Source organism: Eucalyptus grandis, chromosome 8 (assembly GCF_016545825.1).
Source record: "Eucalyptus grandis isolate ANBG69807.140 chromosome 8, ASM1654582v1, whole genome shotgun sequence".
In the NCBI taxonomy this organism is placed as follows: Eukaryota; Viridiplantae; Streptophyta; class Magnoliopsida; order Myrtales; family Myrtaceae; genus Eucalyptus; species Eucalyptus grandis.
In genome coordinates, this window is record NC_052619.1 from 61,721,091 (window position 1) to 61,743,882 (window position 22,792).

General features: G+C 41.3%; 3 protein-coding genes and 2 non-coding genes across 19 annotated transcripts; 3 read left to right on the forward strand and 2 right to left on the reverse strand.

The window, feature by feature from the left end:
• The first annotated feature begins 7,104 nt into the window (after window positions 1-7,104).
• LOC104415470 (cysteine synthase-like) lies at window positions 7,105-11,113 on the forward strand. 10 transcript variants are annotated; one of them, XM_010026766.3, is made up of 10 exons: window positions 7,697-7,738; window positions 7,827-7,936; window positions 8,148-8,205; window positions 8,552-8,815; window positions 8,892-9,029; window positions 9,113-9,164; window positions 9,697-9,776; window positions 10,121-10,180; window positions 10,367-10,447; window positions 10,728-11,113. In XM_010026766.3, the coding sequence occupies exons 1-10, from the start codon at window positions 7,697-7,699 to the stop codon at window positions 10,818-10,820; spliced, it is 978 nt and encodes a 325-aa protein (XP_010025068.1). In that variant the 3' UTR covers window positions 10,821-11,113. The 10 variants fall into 10 exon arrangements, 4 of the variants coding, with proteins under 4 accessions (XP_039156510.1, XP_039156508.1, XP_039156509.1 ...); XR_005545764.1 differs by adding an exon at window positions 7,105-7,246 and having other exon boundaries at window positions 7,679-7,738; window positions 9,697-10,447; window positions 10,728-10,796; XR_005545768.1 differs by lacking the exon at window positions 9,697-9,776 and adding an exon at window positions 7,105-7,246 and having other exon boundaries at window positions 7,679-7,738; window positions 10,121-10,447; window positions 10,728-10,796.
• Window positions 11,114-12,270: 1,157 nt separating this feature from the next.
• Window positions 12,271-12,432, reverse strand: LOC120287906. The gene has a single exon (XR_005546164.1). It is a non-coding gene; the product is annotated as a U1 spliceosomal RNA (small nuclear RNA).
• A 2,584-nt stretch (window positions 12,433-15,016) lies between these two features.
• On the forward strand, window positions 15,017-19,486 carry LOC104415469 (cysteine synthase). 6 transcript variants are annotated; one of them, XM_039300580.1, is made up of 11 exons: window positions 15,017-15,564; window positions 16,022-16,080; window positions 16,165-16,274; window positions 16,488-16,545; window positions 16,949-17,212; window positions 17,289-17,426; window positions 17,514-17,565; window positions 18,001-18,080; window positions 18,436-18,495; window positions 18,710-18,790; window positions 19,066-19,158. In XM_039300580.1, exons 2-11 carry the CDS (start codon window positions 16,027-16,029, stop codon window positions 19,156-19,158), a joined length of 990 nt encoding a protein of 329 aa, XP_039156514.1. In that variant the 5' UTR covers window positions 15,017-15,564; window positions 16,022-16,026. The 6 variants fall into 6 exon arrangements, with proteins under 6 accessions (XP_039156514.1, XP_039156516.1, XP_039156513.1 ...); XM_039300582.1 differs by having other exon boundaries at window positions 15,017-15,529; XM_039300579.1 differs by having other exon boundaries at window positions 15,017-15,367.
• Window positions 19,487-20,048: 562 nt separating this feature from the next.
• LOC120287909 lies at window positions 20,049-20,211 on the reverse strand. The gene has a single exon (XR_005546167.1). It is a non-coding gene; the product is annotated as a U1 spliceosomal RNA (small nuclear RNA).
• An 876-nt stretch (window positions 20,212-21,087) lies between these two features.
• LOC120287425 (cysteine synthase-like) lies at window positions 21,088-22,608 on the forward strand. The gene is made up of 4 exons (XM_039300216.1): window positions 21,088-21,174; window positions 21,947-22,006; window positions 22,192-22,276; window positions 22,520-22,608. Exons 1-4 carry the CDS (start codon window positions 21,088-21,090, stop codon window positions 22,606-22,608), a joined length of 321 nt encoding a protein of 106 aa, XP_039156150.1.
• Window positions 22,609-22,792: the final 184 nt, after the last annotated feature.

Below are 22,792 nucleotides of genomic sequence, written 5' to 3' on the forward strand. Positions count from 1 at the left end.
GGCCCGGGGATGGGTCAAAAGGTTGGTGCCGGGGGCGAGGACTGTCCACGTGGCGTCCCCGTGGGGACGGTGATTCGGCCCGTTTGGCTGCGGGGGCCTGGATAATCTTGGATAAGAGACGTTGGGGGTGCTTTGCTTCCGGCTTAATTAACTGAACTAAAAAAATAATAATAATAACTGAGCTTAGAAGTCGGTTTCAACCGGTCTCGACCTCACCATTTTATCTTTGGCCTATGTATTACCTGTCACAATTCCTTCCATCGGGCGAGGTATATGTCCTCCAACAATTCTCCAATCATTTTCACAAATGATTAGCGGACGGGATATTTCTAAAAACGCTTGATTATATAATTTCAAATGACCAAAAAGGGTAATAAATGCTCGATTCAGCTTTATGTACCGAATATATTCTAAATGTGACTTTCTCTTTCTAATAAATATCACAAAACTACTTTAACTTACACTTGACTAAACCAAGCTTATTTGGTAGAAACAACTTCAAAATGACTATGCAGTCACATGTTGCACAATGAAACTAAAATGGCTTTTTTAAAATTCCTGTGATGCGCATTACAAGTTGGTTCAAAGTCATTTGGGAGACATATTAGAATTAGGTGAGATCGTATAATTCTTTTTCAATCTCTTGTAGCAACCCGATATGACGAGGGCCAGAGTATCACTAGGGCAAGAGGGCATAAACAAGGAACTGATCTCGATAGGCTCCTGGATAGCAAAGGGGAGAACAAAATAAATTCCACATTGATCACTAAGAGATGATTCCTGAATTATATATGTGGGAAGTTGGAATTAACTCATAGGAGGCATATTTTTGCTTAATGACAATGCCTACCATTGGAAATTCGATATTTAGCATGCTCAAGTGATGGTATAAATAAGATAAGTGATCTTATGAGAAAGTGCCAACCTATACATCCAATCATAAAACTGCAATCAAAGGAAATTCCATATTTAACATGCTTAAGTGATGGTACTAATAAGATAGGTAACTTTTATGAAAAAGTGCCTACCTGTACATCCAATGATAAAACCACGAGACTCAATATGAAACTGGTCAAAACAAGCAATATTTGAAATGAATCAATTTATGTCACAAATGGTAAGAGAGTGGGACCCCTCAATATGGGTTAATGAAGAATGGGGGTTACGTTACGAATCTCTTCCATTTAAGAAGTAAGATTCTTGCATAGCTCCTGAAAAAAGGCCACCAAATTAATGAGAGCCAATATGAGTTTGACATCTCAATAAAATCTTGAGCATAATACTAGATAATGCCAATGTGAGCACCTCCCTAATTTGTCCTTTAGTCCAACAACCAAGTCTCCTTTGCAAGAAGATTTTATTCCAAATGAGGTGTGTTTGTCATGGTATAACTTGTGCACGCAAGATGGCCTTTACCAGTTATGATTCCATCTCTAACATATGTGGGAGGGTTCAATGCATTAGATCCGCCCTACCGAGCAATCAACAGTTAGTTGGAGGTTCTGTACATGACACAAGAAAGGCAAAAAATTTCTTTGGACATGCGAACGGGTGGACTTCAACATACAAGGTGTTCAATTAGACATTTGAGGAGATGGGTATGCCTGTGCTCTACTCTACCACTCATATCAGAAGTGCCGATCTCTAGCCATTGCCTAACAAGGGGAGAAGTATATTATCAGTGCCATAAGTTGTGTACGGCGCTTACTTTGGTACCAAAAGTTTCCGTCGGATTACTTAAGTGCCAAATCGGAAGAAAAACGATCACTTTGGTACCATCGGCGAAAGATTTCGGCCAAAATGATTACATGACTTTTAAAAAAAAAAATCGACAATTCCTTTAAACGATGTCGTTTTCAATACTCCTTAAGAAAACGACGTCGTTTTGCCGTCCTACATAAATGGCCTCACAAAAATGACGCCATTTAACTCATTTGGGGATTGAAATTAGGTTTTTTTTTCGACCTAGCTCGCTCAGCCATCGTCGCTCGGCCTCCGCCGTCACTGGGCCGCCGTCACTCACTCAGCCACCATTGATTGCCGCTGTTCAAACGCCCTCGACGACACACGAAGGAGCACCAACCCCAGTTGTCGGAGCCTAGGTACTAGAAAACGCAGGCCAAGCACTTGTTGAGGAGATCGGAGATGGAGAGGGAGACATCAATGGCAGCGCACTCGTCGACGGCCTCCCTGAGCACCGGCTAGATCACGGCCTTCGACTTGGCCACCGAGTGGCCGTCGTCGGGGTTGGGGTCGAGGTCGGGGTCAGGGTCGGAGCAACAGCCGCCGAGTGGCCATCGTTGGAGTCGGGGTCGAGCCGCGGCCGCCGAGTGCCCATCGTCGGGGGTCGGGGGTCGGGGCCGGAGCCACGGCTGTCGAGTGACCATCGTCGGGGTTGGGGTTGCGGTCGAGCCGCGGTTGTCGAGTGGCCATTGTTACGGTCGGGGTTGGGGTTAAGGTCGGGGTCGGAGCTGCAGCTGTCAAATGGCCATCATCGGGTCGGGGTTGGGGTCGGAGTTGCGGACGTCGCGCGGAGCCGTCAAGGACGGCGATTGACCGAGATTTAGGGTTTTGAATTAAGGGAGACACCAAACGGCGTCATTTTGGTGTTAGGATGCTGACTGTACTCTCCGGCGAGTCACATTAGCTTAAAAAATTAATAAAAAAGTGCCACATTAGATTTCGACCAACCAGATTGGAGTTGGCACCAAAGTGAGCATTTTTCAAACTTTTTAGTACTTAAGTGATCCGACGTAAACTTTTGGCACCAAAGTGAGCGTCGTACACAACTTATGGCATTGATAGTGTATTTATCCCGCCCAACAAGATTGGGGGTTGCAAGATTTTTTAGGCCTAAAACCCTAAAAAAAAAACTATCAATTTTAGTTTTAGCCCCAATTCTACCTTATCTTATAAAAAAATCATCAACTTTTGGTTTAGTCTCAATCTTACCCTGAACTTTTGTTTTATCTCATAATAAACCATCAACTTTGGGATAAGTACACTATCAGTACCAAAATTTGTGTACGGCGCTCACTTTAGTGCCAAAAGTTTCTGTTGGATCACTTAAGTGCCAAATTGGAGGAAAAACGATCACTTTGGTGCCACCGGTGAAAAATTCCGGCCAAAATGCTTACGTGGTTTTTTTTTTTAAAAAAAAAATCGATAGGGCCTTTAAACGACGTCGTTTTCGGTCCTCCTTAAGAAAACGACGTCGAATCGTTTTGCCATCCTACATGGATGGCTTCATGGAAACGACGCCGTTTAGCTCACATGGGGATTGAAATTAGGGTTTCCGCCGCTCAACCACCGTCGTTCACCCGCCGTCGCTCGGCCACCGTTGCTGCTTGGCCACCGTCGCTCAACCACCATTGTAGTTGCTCAACCAGGTGAGCGAGGAGAGACTGAGATTGTTGCTCGAGCAATAAGTTGCAGGAAAAATTGAAGGCGAGGGCGGAGGAGGAGGAGGAAGAAGATGGGTCGAAGGTGCTGTTGGTGCGTTGCTGGTGTGGATCTTCGAGGAAGAAGAAGACACAAAGACGAGCCTTCCCTCTCTCTCAATTTGGGGATTAGGGTTTCAAAGTTGGGGGAAAGATGCCAAACGGCGTCGTTTTGGTGTTTGGATGCTGGCTCAACTCTCCGACGAGCCACGTCGGCTTCAAAAATTAATAAAAAAAGGCCACGTCGGATTTTCAGCCAATTTCGTCGGCGTTGGCATTTAAATGATCGTTTTTCAAAATTTTTGGCACTTAACTGATCCGATGGAAACTTTTGGCACCAAAGTAAGCGTCGTACACAACTTTTGGCATTGATAGTGTACTTATCCCCATCAACTTTAGGTACAATCCCGATTCTATCTTTCTTCTTCTTCTTCTTCTTCTTCTTCTTCTTCTTCTTTAATTTTTAAAATCACCAACTCTTACCATATCTACCCTTGTTAACACTCCAAAAATGCCCTTAGTGGTGTGGCATTTCCATGTCATTACTCTAGTTTTTCCTTAAATTTTAGATAAAAAGACATCAATTGGAGCTAAATAATGTCCACCCAAATGATATCTTCTTGGATATTACATTTGAGTACAAATTAGAGCAAAAAAGGGTTGGCCCATCTTCAATTGCTTTTACTATTAAGAAAGTCTTCCTTTCATCTTGCTCGAGGATCTTCAATTTTGTGCTCAATATTCAATCTCTCGTGCTCGCGAGTCTTCTATCTCTTATGGTTGGAGAGCGCACTCTTAGGATGCTCGAATACTCGTGCTTGGGAGTTTTTCATCTTTCAATTGTCAAAAGAAATTTTGGACGGAAAGTTAACGAGTGCAAATTTGAAACTCAAGTAAAAGTTTGTGATTTTTTATGAGACAAAAAAAAGTTAAAGATAGATTGGACTAGATTTAAAGTTGTTTTTCATGGGACAAAAGAAAATTTAAGGTAGAATTGAGAGCGAATTTCAAGTTGGAGATTTTTTAAAGGAACAAAAGATATTATGATGAAATTGGGACTGAACCTAAAGTTGAATTTTTTTTTTAATGGTATTAGGCCAAAGTTTTAGGGATTTCTTGCAAGTTTTTCAGTGATATGATGGATATTTTGAGTGTCAACGATTATCTATCAAGTAATTGTGTCCTTCCATTTCTACACCTCATTTAAGCTGAATTGGCAAACAAGGAGGGCAATCCCTTCTTCAGTTAGTGCCCATAAATGTGAAATTCCTCAAATGTTACAAGGACATTGTGCTTATTCTTTTTGTAGCCAGAGTCTCAGATTCAAGGTTCAAGTTGGAGAGGCTCAAAACTCTCATTGATCCATAAAATGAAAATTTGGTAGTGGGTGAGGAGGTCTAAGGGAAAAATATAATTATAGAGGTAATGAATTGGCTCTGAAATATGCATGCTGCATAAGCCTGTCAATTTGATGCAACGAGTTTCAAATCACGAACGGAGAAATTGCCCTCATGGTGCGGTCTCTACTGGGCAAGAAAAACACCCCAAAGTATTCACTAGGCCTTTGGCTTCATCTACTGGTATGTTGAAGACCTACTAGGGAATGGAACAACTCCCAATACATTGATAGAGTTCGTGAAAACAGCATCAACGTTTGGCAACAATGGTTTGAAATAGTGGAAGAGGTGACCCGACACTTTTCAAATTCTCTCCACCATGGGTCGAAGCTTACATAGCCCACCGGTATCTACAGTACCTTTGGAGTTTGTGTCCAGTACTAGCCAATAATTCTTGAAAGATAATACGTCTAATTCATCTATATAAAAATTAACAATGATTGTACCACGGCGTGATAAGTTTTTGCAATAATTTACTCCATAAGAAAGTGCCTAACATGGAAAAGAGACAGCGACGACATTTATTGTCCGAATCATGCCAAAGATTAAGTTCTAGCGCACTTGAACTTTTCCAGTTGAAGAAGCCTGCATGCCGTCTTGACCCGTTGAAGAACCAAGGATTGACAGCGGTGCAAGGCAATCTGCTGCTTGGAATCTTATATTTGACCACGTAGAGTAATGACAAGGTGAGGAATCGGGAAAGGATGTTATACTTACAACTTGTTTTGGTTCTCTCAATTTATCGCGTAATGCTTCGTCACTAGAAATTTATTGAAAAATTATATAAATGATCGCCTAATTTTAGAAGTTACTGCACTCTCAGCAACCATATTTCCTATTTTTCACGTAAATATGAAACTAAATTAATGTGTGTCCATTGATTCCATATAGTTAGTAAATATATGAAGTACTAAACAATTTTTCAATGGAAGCGAAAAATTGATCCGGGTTAATTGAATTCCAATTTGATTAAGTTCTAAATTAGCATTATATTCTTTGAGAATCCCAGTTAGCTAGAATAATGGGAAAAGATAATTTAATTTGTAGCCAATCATAGGTGAGTGTATCTCTAATTGTGTTTCAAAATCAAACTCAATCAAAAGATCTTAATTTAGATTTTGTAGAGCGTTTCTTCTTCTTCTTCTTCTTTTTTTTTTTTGGTATTAGAAAATATTATGGATAGAGTTGGATTTATTTTACACATTTAAATAGACGAGGACTTATCCATGCAAAAGCTTATTCTCATGGCCTCATTGCGCCTCCTATTTTGATTAAAGTTTAATTTGGATACGGAGATAGAGATGTCTGGAACTTTTACTGGGCATTGCTGGTGAGCGAGGACAATAGTCATTTGTTGCATGCACGATCTATGAACTCTGGACCGCTAGAGTTTGAACTGGGTGGGGTTTAAGAGATGTGATTGTAGAGTGCGTTTATTTCGCAAAAAATGTATAATACATAAAATATTTTTCTATGAATGATCGTTTGTATTCCTCACAAAAATAAATGAATGTAAAATGTTTTCATCATCCATGAAAATAGTATAAATTGTTTTTGATAATGCAAATATTTTCCATTAACGAATTATTTTGAGTGATATAGATGATTATTTTTACAATAAAATATTTTCTAAGTCATTCATTTCTAGTGAAATAGATAAGATCTGAATCTTTATGTTAAATTTTAAGTCTAGATTTGCAATTATTTATCTTGCCAATCTTAATTCCAGAAATTAAATTACAAGACCATCTCCCATGAGACCAAGATAAATGTAGACATCAAAAAGTAAAAAACCGGCCACCCTCCCCAGAGTCTCCTTGCCCGGTCCGCAAGTAACGCAATGCTCTCTGTTTCTTTTTTTCGTCGTGGCTATTAATGAAACAAAATAGAGAGATTACAGCGAAATCCCCTGTATTTCCATGAAAATACTAACATCTCAAAATTTTCTTGACTAAATATAAAATTTTTCAGAAAAGTACAACGATTCTGCGTAGTCAATTTGTTTCGATTAAATTGCCGGGACAAATAATTTGCAATTAGAGTTCAGCAAATCTTTTGTAATCATCTTCATTCGAAGACGGCCTTTGTCAGACTTGTGACTTTCGTCGATGCCGGTACGCCGGTCCGGTCAATACTGTCGTCGACCGGGGGACTTAATTGAAAAAGTTATAATATTCGAGGACTCGTTTGCACAAACTGGAAAAGATGATAGTAATACAATGACTAAAAAAGTCAATGTGTTCATGTCGTCACCTTCGCGCGTGCTACTTTACTCCAGAAGCCGAATGAAAACGATCCGGCTTTTCATACATACAAAAACCAGACAGATGGCAGTGCGCAAGCAAGATCATCTGGAGCTCGCGTTCCAAGCTTCTCTCTCTCTCTCTTCGTCGTTTCTTCTCGGAGAAGGTAAGAGCTCGCATGTCTTTCTTCTTCTTTTGTTTTGTAACTGGAGTGCATGCGATGCGTCCGCTCTCGTCTTGAAGCTTGCTCATGTTTTCTTCTGCTGCTGAAGAAAAGCTTCGCGTGCATATTCTTTGCTCTCTGTACTCTGCTCTTGCTTATGATACTGTGCGCGCACTGAGTTTTGTGAGGGACCCAATACCGCGCTCTGTGTGCGTGCTCTTTACTCGGGCGCATTCCACGCAAGCCCGAGTCCAGGTTCTCGTGTCGAATCACTTCGTACTGTGTTCGCTCGAGATGCTGATTTCGCCCAAGGCTCGATTCTGATGCGATTCCCGCAAAGTGGCTTGGAACTACTTTGCTTCCTTCTAGAAATTGTAGCCCACCAACTTGTTTATAAGAATATGCTTCGTGTGCTGAGAGAAGCGGCTTTTTCAGATTGTGTGGTGACGAAACATGGTGGAGGGGGAGTCCCTTATTGCGAAAGATGTCACTGAGGCAAGCAGTGTTGCATCTCCTTCGGCACCATTTGTGTAGATATAGTTGCTAAGGCGTTGTACTCTGATCGAGCGCTGTTTCGTTGCAGATAATTGGCAAGACGCCCCTGGTGTACCTCAACCGTGTGGTGGAGGGTTGTGTTGCCCGAATCGCTGCGAAGCTCGAAATGATGGAGCCCTGCTCAGGTGTCAAAGACAGGTTTGTAATTGGAATTTGAATACTGTGGTGTCCATTTCCAGTCAAGTTACAGATTCCTCACGATGCCAGGAGGTTCACTTGTTGAAAGAAGCATGGATTTAATCGCCGCCTCTGGTCTATATATCATTGCATAAATGAAACATTTTCTTTAGCGATGTGATTTGCTCTGATGAATTGCAGTCACAGCCAATGCTTTTGTCCTTGATTGTAGGATTGCGTATAGAATGATTGCAGATGCTGAGGAAAAGGGTCTGATTAAGCCGGGAGAGGTTAGTTTTGGTTGTTCAAGTTTCTTCATGTAGACTATCCATCTGTAAAAGCTGTTCAGAATGGCAAGTCTATTACATTCATGTTGGAAAGCCTCTGATTCTCTATATCACTCGGTGCCTCTTGGGTAATGTAACTGTTGGTTGAATAAATTGATCATGGATTTGACAATTAAATAAGGCATGAATGTGCTTTGAATCCTCATCTGTCCAGTACATCAACTACACTAAAAAATTGCAAAGGTTCGAGTCTGTGTCTGATAAACTCAGTGTAACAAGAAAAAGTTTCTATATGTGCCTAGTGAAACTATGGAACTGACGAAACTTCCTCTGTTGTGATGTGTTCAAGAATGTTCTGACTGAGCCTACTAGTGGTAGCACCGGAATAGGGCTGGCATTCATGGCTGCTGCTAAGGGTTATAAACTTATAATTACCATGCCTGCTTCAATGAGTCTTGAAACAAGAACCATTCTCCGTGCTTTTGGAGCTGATCTGGTCCTCACAGATCCAGCCAGGGGCATGAAAGGCGCTGTTAAAAAGGCTGAAGAGATAGTGGAAAGAATACCCAATGCATACATGCTTCATCAATTTGAGAACCCTGCCAATCCCAAGGTATACAGTTCACACACTTAGTAATGCTTCTATAGCTAGCTGGTTGGAGAAGCTTAAGTTCTTCCTGCTTTCATAGATCCATTATGAAACGACTGGACCAGAGATCTGGAAAGGTTCGGGAGGCAAAGTTGATGCCCTCGTTTCTGGGATAGGAACTGGAGGTACAATAACAGGAGCAGGAAAATATCTCAAGGAGCAGAACCCTAAGATCAAGGTGTGCATTTCTATCACCTAGTTAAATTACTAGGCAACTTTACTGTTTCTCATGTTTTTCATTTAATACTTCTCTGTATTTAGCTCTATGCTGTAGAACCTGCGGAATGTGCAGTATTATCGGGTGGCAAACCTGGTAAGTCATGATCTTCAACACACTGTTAGATCCCTTTGTAACTGGTAGTGATATTACACTGGCTTAACTTTTCATTGTGTACTTTTCCTTTTCCTTCTGCACCAATTGAAGGACCTGGATGAGGAAACATACTTTGCGTTTGGGTTTTGGCTGTGCATTCTCTTATTTATCTCCCTCTCTGATGCATGATTAATATACTGCGTGAAGAACTTAGGAATGGCTGTCCTGATTTTTCAAGGATACAGGTAGAGTAGCAACTACTTGCCTGGAAATTAAGTTCATTGTATGATTGATATGATCAATGAACCGCAGATTTGGGTCATCCATTTCCTTTTCCTCTCATGACGGTTCAGCTACTACATACCCTGGTTCTGCTCAGACAGCCTTTTGTTTAGTCACTAGAACTTACGAATTTGCTACATTTGTGTGGGGAAAAAAATTTGCTTAAACTTTCTGTGCTTTCATATGTTTTGGTGATGTTCAGCATGGTTCTATGATAATTTCATATACACTACAAAATGAATTGCCGAAGGTCCGCATAAAATACAAGGCATTGGTGCTGGCTTCATCCCTGGAGTGCTAGATGTGAATTTACTTGATGAAGTTATTCAAGTAAGTTTTTATCCGTACAAGGGGACAAATTTGTGCTATTTTCTTTCTGTTTTCTGGTTCTGCCATCATGTTCAATTATCCTCATTCCTAAATTTCATAACATCCATGCTGTTGCACAAGGGAAAAAGGACTAAACATGCGAACAGAAAGTCTGCTCTCTTGCTGATATCCATCCTACTACCTGATAGATCATCATTTGTATTCAACAAAATGACGACAACTCTTCAATTGCACATGCCTTTTACGATTTGCATACTGTTAGCCAATGATCTTTGCGTTGTAAATGTGGTTCCTATCAAGTAATTCACATTGGCTATTACAGGATTCTCTTTCTGACTTTGCAGGTATCAAGTGAAGAAGCTATTAAAACTGCCAAGCTGCTTGCAGTGAAGGAGGCTTTGCTGGTAAAGAGATTTGTCTATCATTAGGCATTGAGACTTCAGAACCCCACCCCAGGAAACAATGCGCACACTGGCTAATATCCATTTTTAAGTTATTTCTTGAAACATGACATGATCGTGGCACTTCAGAGTTCTCTGCTGCGTGCTTTTGAAGTGGCTTCTTTGTGATTTTATCTTTTTCGCTTGCAGGTCGGAATATCGTCGGGTGCAGCTGCTGCAGCTGCAATTAATATTGCAAAGAGGCCAGAAAATTCTGGAAAGCTCATTGTGGTGAGTAAATTTGCTTTTATTGGATGTCGTTAGCAGAATATCATGTATTTTACAAGTGACTTCGCAATAACATAGCTGTGAAAGCAAGAGCATATCTTCTTGTTCGGCAAGTTCGGCTTACTTAAATTTTCTTCAGCTTGATGTCAAGCTTCAGTTGAATGAAACTACTCCTATTTTCCTTCTCAAAATGATGAAAAACCATTTCTAGCTTGTTCACACTCTTCTTCAGCAGCAAGCAGCCATTCGATCATTACTCATGCTAAATATTAACCCTGCTCAGGTGGTCTTCCCGAGCTTTGGAGAGCGCTACTTGTCTTCTGAGCTGTTTCAATCAGTGAAGCAGGAGGCAGAGAATATGCTCTATGAACCTTGACTGATTTCCTCAATGTGTTGACATAATTTGATTTGGTTTAATAGACTCATGAAGAAGAAATTCCAGCCGGCCCATTCTGATCTCCGCCGTGACAAGTTTTCAATAATGCGCTACGGGGACATGACATGTATGTTTCTTTTGTTTCCCCCTTCACAGTTTTTCTTTTCCTTGCTTCCAACCATGTAAACTTTCGCGTTAGCTTTCATAATCGTCTTGTAAGTATAACCTTCTGCATTCGGCCAAGAGGAAAGGTGACAATTAATACTTCAGATTTACTATTTTTACTTCCTCCACTTGCCATGCGTTCTGTAATCAAATTAGCTATATGCATAAAGCTGATAGCAGTTCCATTTCATACTTACTCCAAGAAGTAACATTTAGATCACGATGAACATGACTACAGGAGAGCTAATTCTCGTACGTGACAATTTAGGGCGCGTTTGATAACGTTTCGTTTTCTTTTTTTTTTTCTAGGAAATGAAAAAAAAAAAGTGTTTCTATTCCGGGAAAACAATTTTTGAACAAAAGAATCCGTTTGGTAACGTTTGTTCGGGAATAAAAATGAATAGAAACACGTTTGGTAAATTTTATTATTTTTTTGTTTCTTTTAATTTTTTAAACATTTTTATTTTATTTTTCATTTTTTTCTTTTATTTTTTTTTTTTCGGCGGTCCCCGGCTTCCGGCGACCGGCCGACGGGGCCGGCAGCCTCGCCCAGCCACGGCGAGGCTCGCCATGGTTGGGCGAGGTCACCGACCCTCAACGGCCGGTCGCCGGCCATGGCCGAGGCCGGCGACCGGCGAAAGAAAAAAAGAAGAAAAAAAGAAGAAGAAAATAAGAAGAGAAGAAGAAGAGAGAGAGAAGAGAAACGTTTCTTCATTTTTGTTTCTGAAACAAGAAACAACAATTTGTTGTTTCTTTTTTTGTTCTTATTTTGTTCGAAAACAAAAAAAAAAAAAAACAAAAACGCAACCAAACGCGTTTTTGTCCCGAGAACAAAATCCGCATACAGAAGTGTTCCAGAAACGTTTCTTTGGAACGTTTCCATGCACGCCCTTAGTGACTTGGAAAATATAGATCAGCGTGCTAGCTTTTGGCAGCAAGGCGAAAATTTTCGGCCTTCAATATGCCTTCGAAGGCTCCGCCAGAAAGGCCATAGGATTGGTGCTTATCACCCTGCGGGGACAACGTAGGAGGACGAGAAACTGTACACGTGCAAATCCTGCAAAGGCTCTTTCAAATACGTATACTTTCTCAGCAACCCATCCCTAACGTACCCGGCCTTCTCCAACACTCTGGCCAGTTTCTTCGTCCACCCCGACGAAGGCTTGAACCCTCAAGACAACATGGAAATCCCGGAACACCTGGGTAAGGGCCATTTTCGCCACTCGGTAGCCACGCCAGTAATGTCATACTAATGAAGTACGCTACGTTAAAACTAATGAATTAGGTAGGGGCCGCGCGAACGCAGGCCCCCACTGCCACAAATTATGACGTAGGCTCGGCCGCTTGGGCCGACCTTGGGCTAACACCCCTCCGAAGTGCAATGGAGGTCGCTAGGCCCAGGCCATGAGCCTTCTTGATCGCCCATTGACCCCGTCCAGGTAAGTGATTTGCTCGGTGCACAGGCCTTTGCTTTTACGCAGGTCGAACTTTCTCGCCATTCAGTAGCCACTCCGTGTGGGACAAACAGAGAGAGAAGGAGATGGAGATGGAGGAGTCGGTCAGAATTTGGGTGAAGAATCAAAAGGGTGTTTCTTGCGAAGAGGGGACTCGCGAAGATTCGTGATTGTGCTACAGCAGTTCGCAGTGGTTGCTTTTTTGGCTGATTCACCTTGAGGAAGAGAGAAAAGGGTTTAAAAAAAGAAAGAATGGGAAAGAGCATGGAAATGAAGGAATTCCAATCCAAACTTTTCTGGATATATTTGATCACCTTGTTCGAACAGTTCAAATAGTTCTTACATAGATGTTTGTGAGCAGCCAGACTTCCTCTCTATGACAATCCTCGGGTTGATTAACTTACGCCATAAAAGAAGTCAACTTCCATGTAGTAAGAGCACCGAACCCTACTCCTTCTTGGGGTCTTGGATTTTTTTTTTTTTTTTTTTTTTTGATTGATAAACTTGCTCTTGGATCCTTCTTGTTTCTTCTTGTGAGCAAAGGACTCTTGTTCTTAGCTGTCTGTTATTTAGTGCGCAGCCCGGAGGGCAAGACTGATGATTGAGTGAAAAGCATTCACTGGAAAACGGATGTAGGTCCTTCCGGTCTTTCACCCTTTAGTGTTGATCCTTCCAGTCTTCACCAATCTTTTTGCTATGCTCGTCTGTCTAAGTTCCTTCAAAACGGATATTACCTGAAATATTGACAACATCCGTATGTATCAAGCTAGTGAGATATTAATGGATTCTTTTGTCATCTTTAAAATATTATAGGAGGTTTTCTTAACAATCATCCCAGATTTTCTCAACAGATGGTATAATGATGATATAATGGAATGTTATAAAGCTCAACTAGTAACGAAAGACTTTACTCAGTGTAGGGTATTAAATATGATGAGACGTTTGCTCCAGTTGCTCATCTTATATCTGTCCAAAGTCTTCGTGCTTTCACCTTTGTTAAGCAATGACCTATGTTCCCGATATATGTTAAAAAGGCATTCTTCAATGACGATCTTACTGAGGAAGCATATGTGGAACCTTCTTCTGAAGAAACTCAATACTCCTTATAAAGTGTGTCAATTATATCTCAAGCGAGGTCCTCATGCATGTTGCTCCAAGTTCAATTCTAGAATGCCTTGGATTTACGTCAAGACCCTATCACAATGCTCTTTTTATTCAACAAACATCTCACGGGTATATTTTGCTACTCATATATGTGAACAACATCATTATTACTAGCAATGATCATACTAGCATTATAAAACTCTAATGGTATTTGAGTCATTAGTGAGTACTAATTGGATGGGTGACCTAATGAGAAGGTGTCCACCTGTACATCCAATTGTAAAATCGCATGTCTCAATGTAAGATAGATCAAAGGAGATAATAACTTTACTAAGTTCATTCGTAGGTGTCCTAATGGTAATAGAATGGTTCTCCTTGATATGGGTTAATGAAGAATGGGAATAATGTTACTGAATTCTTAAATTAAAAAGTAATATTCTCGCTTAATTCCCGAAATGAGTGCAACGAAATAATGAGATTTAGTAATGACTTTGACATCTCCAGTGAAATCTTCAGCAAAACGCTAGATAATGCCAATGTGAACACTTCCCTCATCTACCCTCCCGTCCAATGACAATAAGTCTCGGTTGCGATGGGGTTTTCTTCTCTGACATGAGGAAGGCAGGCTGAAACTTTTCATCCAAACATAAAAATGAGGTGAACTTCAATGTACAAGACGTTGGTATAGACATTTGAGGAAATGGGTATGCCGATGCTCTACTCTACTGCTCGTAGCGAAAGTTCCAATAGCCATTGCCCAACGAGATTGTGGGGTTGCTGAACTTTTTAGGGATTTCTTGTTAGTTTTTTAGTAATACGACGGATGATTTGCGTGCCAGCAATTGTCCATTAAGCAGTAGTGCTCTACCATTTTCTATAACTCATGTTAAGTTGAATTGGCGAACAAGGAGGGCAATCCCTTCTTCAATGAAGTGGTATTGCCCATAAATGTGAAATTCCTCAAATATTACGACGGCATTACGCTGGTTCTTTTTGCAGCCACATTATTGAGTTCAAGGTTCAGGCTGAAGAAGTCTCGAAACTCTCATCATTCCATGATAAGAAAATATGACGCTGGGTGAGAAGCTCCGAGGGCAACACAAAATAACAATGGCATGGAGTTTAAATCATACATACTTTTCGTGAAACAAGCGAACCCTAATCTGTACGTCTGATTCTAAGTCCCGATTTGCAATTATTTACTTTTCCAGCCCTTTTTCCGAAAATCAAAATACAAGACCATCATCTCCCATGATACCAAGATGAATGTAGACGTGAAACCGGCCACCTTCACCGGATCCTTCCTTCCATGGTACGCAAATGACGCAGTGCTCTCTGTCTTTATATTTATCTACTGAGTCTGTCAGACAGAACTTGTTGATTTTTCTATTCCCTTTTCCTTGTCGGGGGCCTCGTGGCTATTAATAAAACAAAAAAGTGCAACACACAGCGAAACTCACCTGTATTTCTACGAATATGTCAGCATGTCCATGTTCATTCCGCTTACATTGCCTGGATAAGTATCATCATCGTCGACCAAGGGACTTGGTCGAAAAAAATTCGTGCAATCTTTTTACCTGCCGGCGAACCGGCAAAACTAGGTCTTATTCAGAATTTTCCCTTTTGACTTTTAGTCTGCAAATTCATGTCGTCGCCTTCGCTTGTTACCTTAAACCAGGAGTCGAACGAAAACGATCCCCAGTTTTCACATCTACATAAACCGGACAGAAGGCAGTTTGCAGACAAGCTCATCTGGAGCAGGTGTTAGAAGCTTCTTTCTCTCTCTCTCTCTCTCTCTCTCTTCGTTGCTTCTTCTCTGCGAAGGTAAAAGCTCCTCCGACGAATTCGATCTCTCTCTCGGCTGCCCATTAACGAGAACCGCAAGCTCGCTGCCTGGTCGCTCTTTGTTTTTTCTTTTTCGGTTTGGAGCTCCGTTGTTCGTCGAGAAGACTCGCATCGCTTGACGAACCGTGAGTTCGGACAAGGGTCTGTCCAGATTAAACTGTCTGTCTCGCTTTCGGGTAGTGGAACCGTTCCTTGGCTCGATTGCGCTAGCGTTTGCATGTTGTTTTGTGTGGAGCTAAAAGTGCATGCGATGCGTCCGTCTAGCCTTCGAGCTTGTTCCTGTTCTCTTTTGCTGCTGAAGAAAAGCTTCGCCGTGCATTTTTTTTTCTCTGCACTCGCTCTTGCTTTGATACCGTGTGCGCACTGAGCTTCGTGAGGGACCCACTACTGCACTCTGTGTGCACGGATTCTACGCAAGCTCAGGTTGAAGTTCTCGTTGGTGTCGAATCACTTCGTACTACGCTGGCTCGCATGCTGATTTTGCCGGAGGCGCGAATCTGAGGCGATTCACGCGAAATGGCTTGGAACTACTTTGCTTCCTTCTAAAGATAAATATCTACGAACTTATTTGTGAGAATCGAAATCGTGTTTCTATCTCTTATTCTTTGGTGCTGAGAGAAGTGGCTGTTTCAGATCATATGGCGACGGACATGGCAGAAGGGAACTCCCTAATTGCGAAAGATGTCACTGAGGTAAGCAGTGTTGCATCTCCTTTAACACCATTCAAATAAATAGCTGCTAAAGCGCTATTTTGACCGAGTGCTGTTTCGGTGCAGATAATTGGCAAGACCCCCCTAGTGTACCTCAACCATGTGGTGGAGGGTTGTGTCGCCCGAATCGCTGCAAAGCTCGAGATGATGGAGCCCTGCTCAAGTGTCAAAGACAGGTTTGTAATTGGAAGTTTTATACTGTATTGTTCATCTCCAGTCGAATTACCGATTCCTCCTGATGCGAGGAGATTGGCACTTGTCGAAAGAAGCATGAATTTAATCGTCCTCTCCTGTCTATATATTATTGCATGGATGGAACAATTTCTTCAGGGATGTGATTTGCTCTAATGAATTGCAAACATAGCCAATGCTTTTGTCCTTGCTTGTAGGATTGGATATAGCATGATTGCTGATGCTGAGGAAAAGGGTCTCATTAAGCCAGGAGAGGTTAGTTTTACTTGTTCAAGTTTCTTCATGTGGAGACCATCCATTCTATGAAAGCTTTTCAACTGGATAAGAGCTCATGTTTGTCTCTTGGATTCTCAATTAAATGGCATGCCCAGTCTGTTACATTCATGTTGGAAAGCTTCTCATTCTCTTATACCCGTTGCCCTATCAGGAGATAAACTATTTTTGTGATCCAAGTTTGTTGAATAAAGATTGATGGATTTGACAATCAAATAAGGCACTAGTGAGTTTGTATCCTCTTTTGTTAAGTACATCAACTTCTCTAAAATATCGCAAATGTTCAAGTCTGTCTGATACACTCAGTAAAAGAAGAAAAAGTCCCTATATGTGCCAAGTAAAACTAATGAACTGATGAAACTTTCCTCATTGTAATTTTTTCAAGAGTGTTCTGATTGAGCCTACGAGTGGTAACACCGGAATAGGGCTGGCATTTATGGCTGCTGCTAAGGGTTATAAGCTTGTAATTACGATGCCTGCTTCAATGAGTCTTGAAAGAAGAACCATTCTCCGTGCTTTTGGAGCTGAGCTGGTCCTCACAGATCCAGCCAGGGGCATGAAAGGTGCTGTTAAAAAGGCTGAAGAGATATTGGAAAGAACACCCAATGCATACATGCTTCAGCAATTTGAAAACCCCGCCAATCCCAAGGTACACAATTTGCATGCTTAATAATGCTTCTATAGCTAGCTAGTGGGAGAAGCTCAAGTTCTTCCTGCTTTCATAGATCCATTATGAAACAACCGGACCAGAGATCTGGAAAGGTTCAGGCGGCAAAGTTGATGCCCTCGTTTCTGGGATAGGAACTGGAGGTACAATTACAGGAGCAGGAAAATATCTCAAGGAGCAGAACCCTGAGATCAAGGTGTGCATTTCTATTGCCTAGTTAATATTTCTTGGCAACTTTACTGTTTCTCGTGTTTCTCATTTATTTCTTCTGGGTTGCATTTAGCTCTATGGCATAGAACCTGCGGAAAGTGCAGTATTATCGGGCGGCAAACCTGGTAAGTCATGATCTTTGATAGCTCTTGGATCCCTTTTTAGCTGGTAGTGATATTACACCAACAATACTTTATTGTGTATTCATTTATTTCTTCTGGGTTTGTGTTTTAATTGTGCTTCTTTGTTTGTCTCCCCCTCTAATGCATAATTAATATACCGCAAGAAGAACTTAGGAATAGCAGTCCTGATTTTTCCAAGGATACAGGTAGAGTAGTTATCTAATTACGTTAAACAAAGCAACTACTTGCCCAGAAATTAACTTCAATGAATAAACCACAGATTTTGGTCATCCATTTCCTTTTCTACTCATGATGGTTCGGCTACATTTATGTGGAGAATAAAAATATGCTTAGACTTTCTGCCTTTTCATATGTTTTTGTGATGCTCAGCATGATTCTATTTTAATTTCATGCATTATACAAAATGAATTGCCGAAGGTCCGCATAAAATACAAGGCATCGGTGCTGGCTTCATCCCTGGAGTGCTTGATGTGAATTTACTTGATGAAGTTGTTCAAGTAAGTTTTTATCCGTACAAGGAGACCAATTTGTGCAATTTTCTTTCTGTTTTCTGGTCCTGCCATAATGTTCAATTATCCTCATTCCTAAACTTCATAACATCCATGCTGTTGCACAAGGGAAAAAGGACTAAACATGTGAACAGAAAGTCTGCTCTCTTGCTGATATCCATTCTACTACCTGATAGATCATTGTTTCTATTCATCAAAATGACAACAACTCTTCAATTGCACATGCTTTTTACGATTTGCATACTGTTAGCCAATGATCTTTGCATTGTACATGTGGTTCCTATCGAGTGGTAAATGAGTAATTCACATCGGCTATTACAGGATTTTCCTTCTGACTTTGCAGGTATCAAGTGAAGAAGCTATTGAAACTGCCAAGTTGCTTGCAGTGAAGGAGGGCTTGCTGGTAAAGAGACTTGTCTATCATTGGGCGTTGAGACTTCTGAACCACCACAAACCCCACCCCCAACCAAACAAAAGGAAACAATGCGCATGCGCACAATGGCTAATATCCATTTTAAACTCATTTCTTGAGACATGACATGATCGTGGCACTTCAGAGTTTTCTGCCACATGCCTTTTAAGTGGCTTCTTTGCGATTTTATCTTTTTCACTTGCAGGTTGGAATATCGTCAGGTGCAGCTGCCACAGCTGCAATTAACATTGCAAAGAGGCCAGAAAATTCTGGAAAGCTCATTGTGGTGAGTAAATTTGCTTTTACTGGACATCATTAGCAGAATATCATCCTTTACAAGTGACTTCGCAATGACACAGCTGTGTAAGCGAGAGCATATCTTCTTGTTCTGCGAGTACGGCTTACTTAAGTATTTTTCAGCTTGATGTCGACTTTCTGTTGAACGAAACTACTCCTAATTTGCTTCTGTAAATGATAAAAAAGTACAAGCATTTCTAGCTGTTCATACTCTTCTTCAGCAGCAAGCAGTCGTTTACTTACTTAAATATTAACCCTGCTCAGGTGGTCTTCCCAAGCTTTGGAGAGCGTTATCTGTCTACTGAGCTGTTTCAATCCGTGAAGCAGGAGGCAGAGAATTTGCTCTATGAACCTTGACTAATTTCCTCACATACTTTGATTTGGTTTCATTGACACGTCAAGAAGAAATTCCAGCTGGCCCATTCTGATGAAGAATTGTCCATGATGAGCATTCAATAACACGCTATGCGGACATGTATGATTTTTTTTCTGTTTCATCCCTTCAGTTTTTCTTTTCCTTGTGCAAATCAAACTGCTCAGGCTGGCTGCGGAGCGTTATATTTGTACTGTACTCTTCCGACCATGTTAACATTCGTGTGAGCTTTCATGTCTTGGAAGTATAACCTTCTGCGTGCGGTGAAGTGGAAAGGTGACAATTAATAGTTCAGATTTACTCTTTTACTTCCTCCACTTGCCATGCTTTCTGTTGTCAAATTAGCCATATGCATAAAGCTGATAGCAGTTCCATTTCATACTCCATGAAGAAGCAGCATTCAGATTTTGATGAACGAGACTATACTAGACCTAACTCTCTGACATAAATGTAGATGAACCAGTGACTTTTAAACGTAGATCAGTCTATTAGCTTTTGGCAGCAAGTCAAAAAATTTGAGAGTTTATTACACCTTCGTGACTCGACCCAAGGGGCCAATCGGACCGGTACGGGGGCCAATCGGACCAGTACTAATCAGTTTGCAGGAATGACGACCGTGGAAAAGAAACTGTGCAAGTACAAATCCTGCAAAGTCCTTGTGAACCCAGCCTTCCCCAACACTCCCTGGGAAGGCCTCTATCGTCCACCCCGACAAGGCTTAAATCCTTAAGACATCAGGTAAATCCCCGAACGCCTGGGACGGCGCCGCTCCCATCGCTCGGGTCACTGCGCCAAACAAGACAACGCGCCTCTGTTATCATTTTTAAAATGAGCAAAGATGTTAGCTGCCAGGAAAGTTGAACTACAGAATTGGGTAGGGGCCGCGCGAACGCAGGCCCCCGCTGCCACAAATTATGACGTAGGCTCGGCCACTTGGGCCGACCTTGGGCTAGCACCCCTCCTCAAGTGCAATGGAGGTCACAAGACCCAGGCCATGAGCCTTCCTGACCGCCCATCGACCCCGTCCAGGTAAGTGATTTGCTCCTTCCCCAGGCCTTTGCTTTTACACGGGTCCAACTCTCGCTGATTCAGTATCCACTCTGTGTGGGACAGAGAGAGAGAGAGAGGACTCGGTCAAAATTTGGGGTGAAGAATCAAAAGGGTCTTTCTTGCGAACGGGGGACTTGCCAAGATTCTTCATCGTGCTATTGCAGTTCGCAGGGGTTGCTTTTTTGGCTGATTCACGTTGAGGAAGAGAGAAGAGGGTTGAAGATTAAGGGGAAAAAAAAGGTGGGAAAGAGCATGGAAATGAAGGATGTCCCATTCCATACTTCTCTGGGCATATATGATGAGATGAATTTGATCCGTTGGTTTGAAAATGTGCTCATCACAGTTGAAAAGAGCTACTTTTGTCAGCAATCTGGTGAATCTATGCAATCTCACTTACAAATCACTATTCATCAATCTTCTTGGGTACATAATTGATCAAGATTTCACTCAACTACTCACCTTATCACAATAACTTGAAATCATCACGAACTTTCGATTCACCTAAACTTGTTTTACTCTATCAAGATCCATCTAGCTCTTAATGCATTTTTCATTGTGTGCTTAGGAAGTCATCAATAGTCCCAAGTCTTCCTAATATCAACATTATTTGAAATAAACGATATTTACATTTATCAAATAGTATTTAGAAATAAATGGCTTTGTCAACTTTAAAATATCATAGGTTTTTCCAACGCTCATCTACCCTGCTTCTGTTTAGACAATCTTTTATTTTGTTCCAGAACATGCAAGTTTGCTACGTATGTGTGGGGGCATCTAAATATGCTTAGATTTTTCTGCCCTTAATAATATTTTTGTGATGTTCAGCGTGATTCTATCTTAACTTCACGCACAACACAAAATGAATGGCCGAACGCATAAAAATACAAGGCATCGGTGCTGGCTTCATCCTTGGAGTGCTTGATGTGAACTTACTTGATGAAGTTTTTCAAGTAAATTTTGATCCATACGAGAGAACAAATTTGTACTTTTCCTATTTTTGGCCGGCCATCTCGTTCAATCATCTTTCATTCCTCAATTTCATAGCATCCATGCTATTGCACAGGGGATAAAGGACTTAACATACCAACAGAAAGTCTGCTCTCTTGCTGATACCCATCTTACAACCTGATACAGTCACAATTTCTCGTCATCTAAATGACAACAACTCTTCAATCGCACGTGTTTTCCATGACCAGCATACCGATTAGCCAACGATCTTCACTTTGCTTTGTAAAATCAAGGGGTACAGGGATTGCATACTCTTAGGACAAACTCATGCGCTTTCCATCTCTTAAAGAACGATTGGCACTAGTACACCTTCTGCTCTGTTCCTTCGATTCCTGCAATTTGGCAAGGTTGGATCATGTGTCATTGTCAATTCATTAACTGCCACCTAAGGGGTCAATTTAAATGACTTCACAAGGAAACTTGCTAATTTTGGAAAATCTTTATTCACAATTGCAGCAGCATTGATGGAGTTTATGCTCTAAATGGTAAAACATCTACTATTGGTACCTCCAATCTTTTCCATCACCTTGTTCTAGGCCCAGATACCAGAAGCTCACCTTGGATGAAAAAGCCCTTGGAGATTCAATTTTCATTGAAGAGAAAGGCAAATCCTCTCCTGTCGGTATATCATTGTATGTTAAGCTTCTGAACGTAATGTGACCTCTATTGAGTAATTTCTTGGTAGCTATCACAGGACTGTCTCTGACTTTGCAGATATCAAGTGAAGAAGCTATTGCAACTGCCGAGCTTTTTCCAGTGAAGGAGGTTTTGCTAGTAAATTGACTTATCTATCGAGGGCATTGAGACTTCAGAACGCAACCTAGGAAACAATTCGCACACTGACTAAAATCCGTATTTAACTGATTTCTTGGGATATATCATGATCACAGCAATTCAGAGATTTTTGCCGTGTGCTTTTCAGCTGGCTTCTTTGTGATTTTATCTGTTGCAGTTTGCAGGTCAGAATATCATCAGGTGTGGCTGCCGCAGCTGCAATCATACTTGCAAAGAGGCCAGAAAATTCTGGAAAGCTCATTGTGGTGAGTTAATTTGCTATTATTGGACATCATAAGCAGAATAGCTGTGTAAGCAGCATACTCTTCTTGATTTGTGAGTGTGGCTTACTTGAGTTTTGTTCAGCTTGATGTTGACCTTCTGTTGAATAGAACTATTCTGTTTTCCTCTATTCAAAAGACTAAAAACCATTTCTACCGGTTCATACTCTTCTTCAGCGGCAAGCAACCATTCGATCATACTTATACCGAATGTTTAACCCTGCTCAGTTAGTCTTCGCAAGCTTCGGAGAGCGTTATTTGTCTACTGCGCTTTTTCAATCCGTGAAGCAGGAGGCAGAGAATATGCTTTATGAACCTTGACCATGAGTCGGCATATTTTCATCTGGTTTAACTGACAAATCAAGAACAAATTCTGGCGGGTCATTTCTAATGAAGATTTGTCCTAGTAACAAGTATTAAAAACGTGCTATGGTTCTGTTCCCCCTTCAGTTTTTATGTTTTCACCAGTGCAAATCAAGCTGCGCAGGCAGGCCCATGGTGCTTG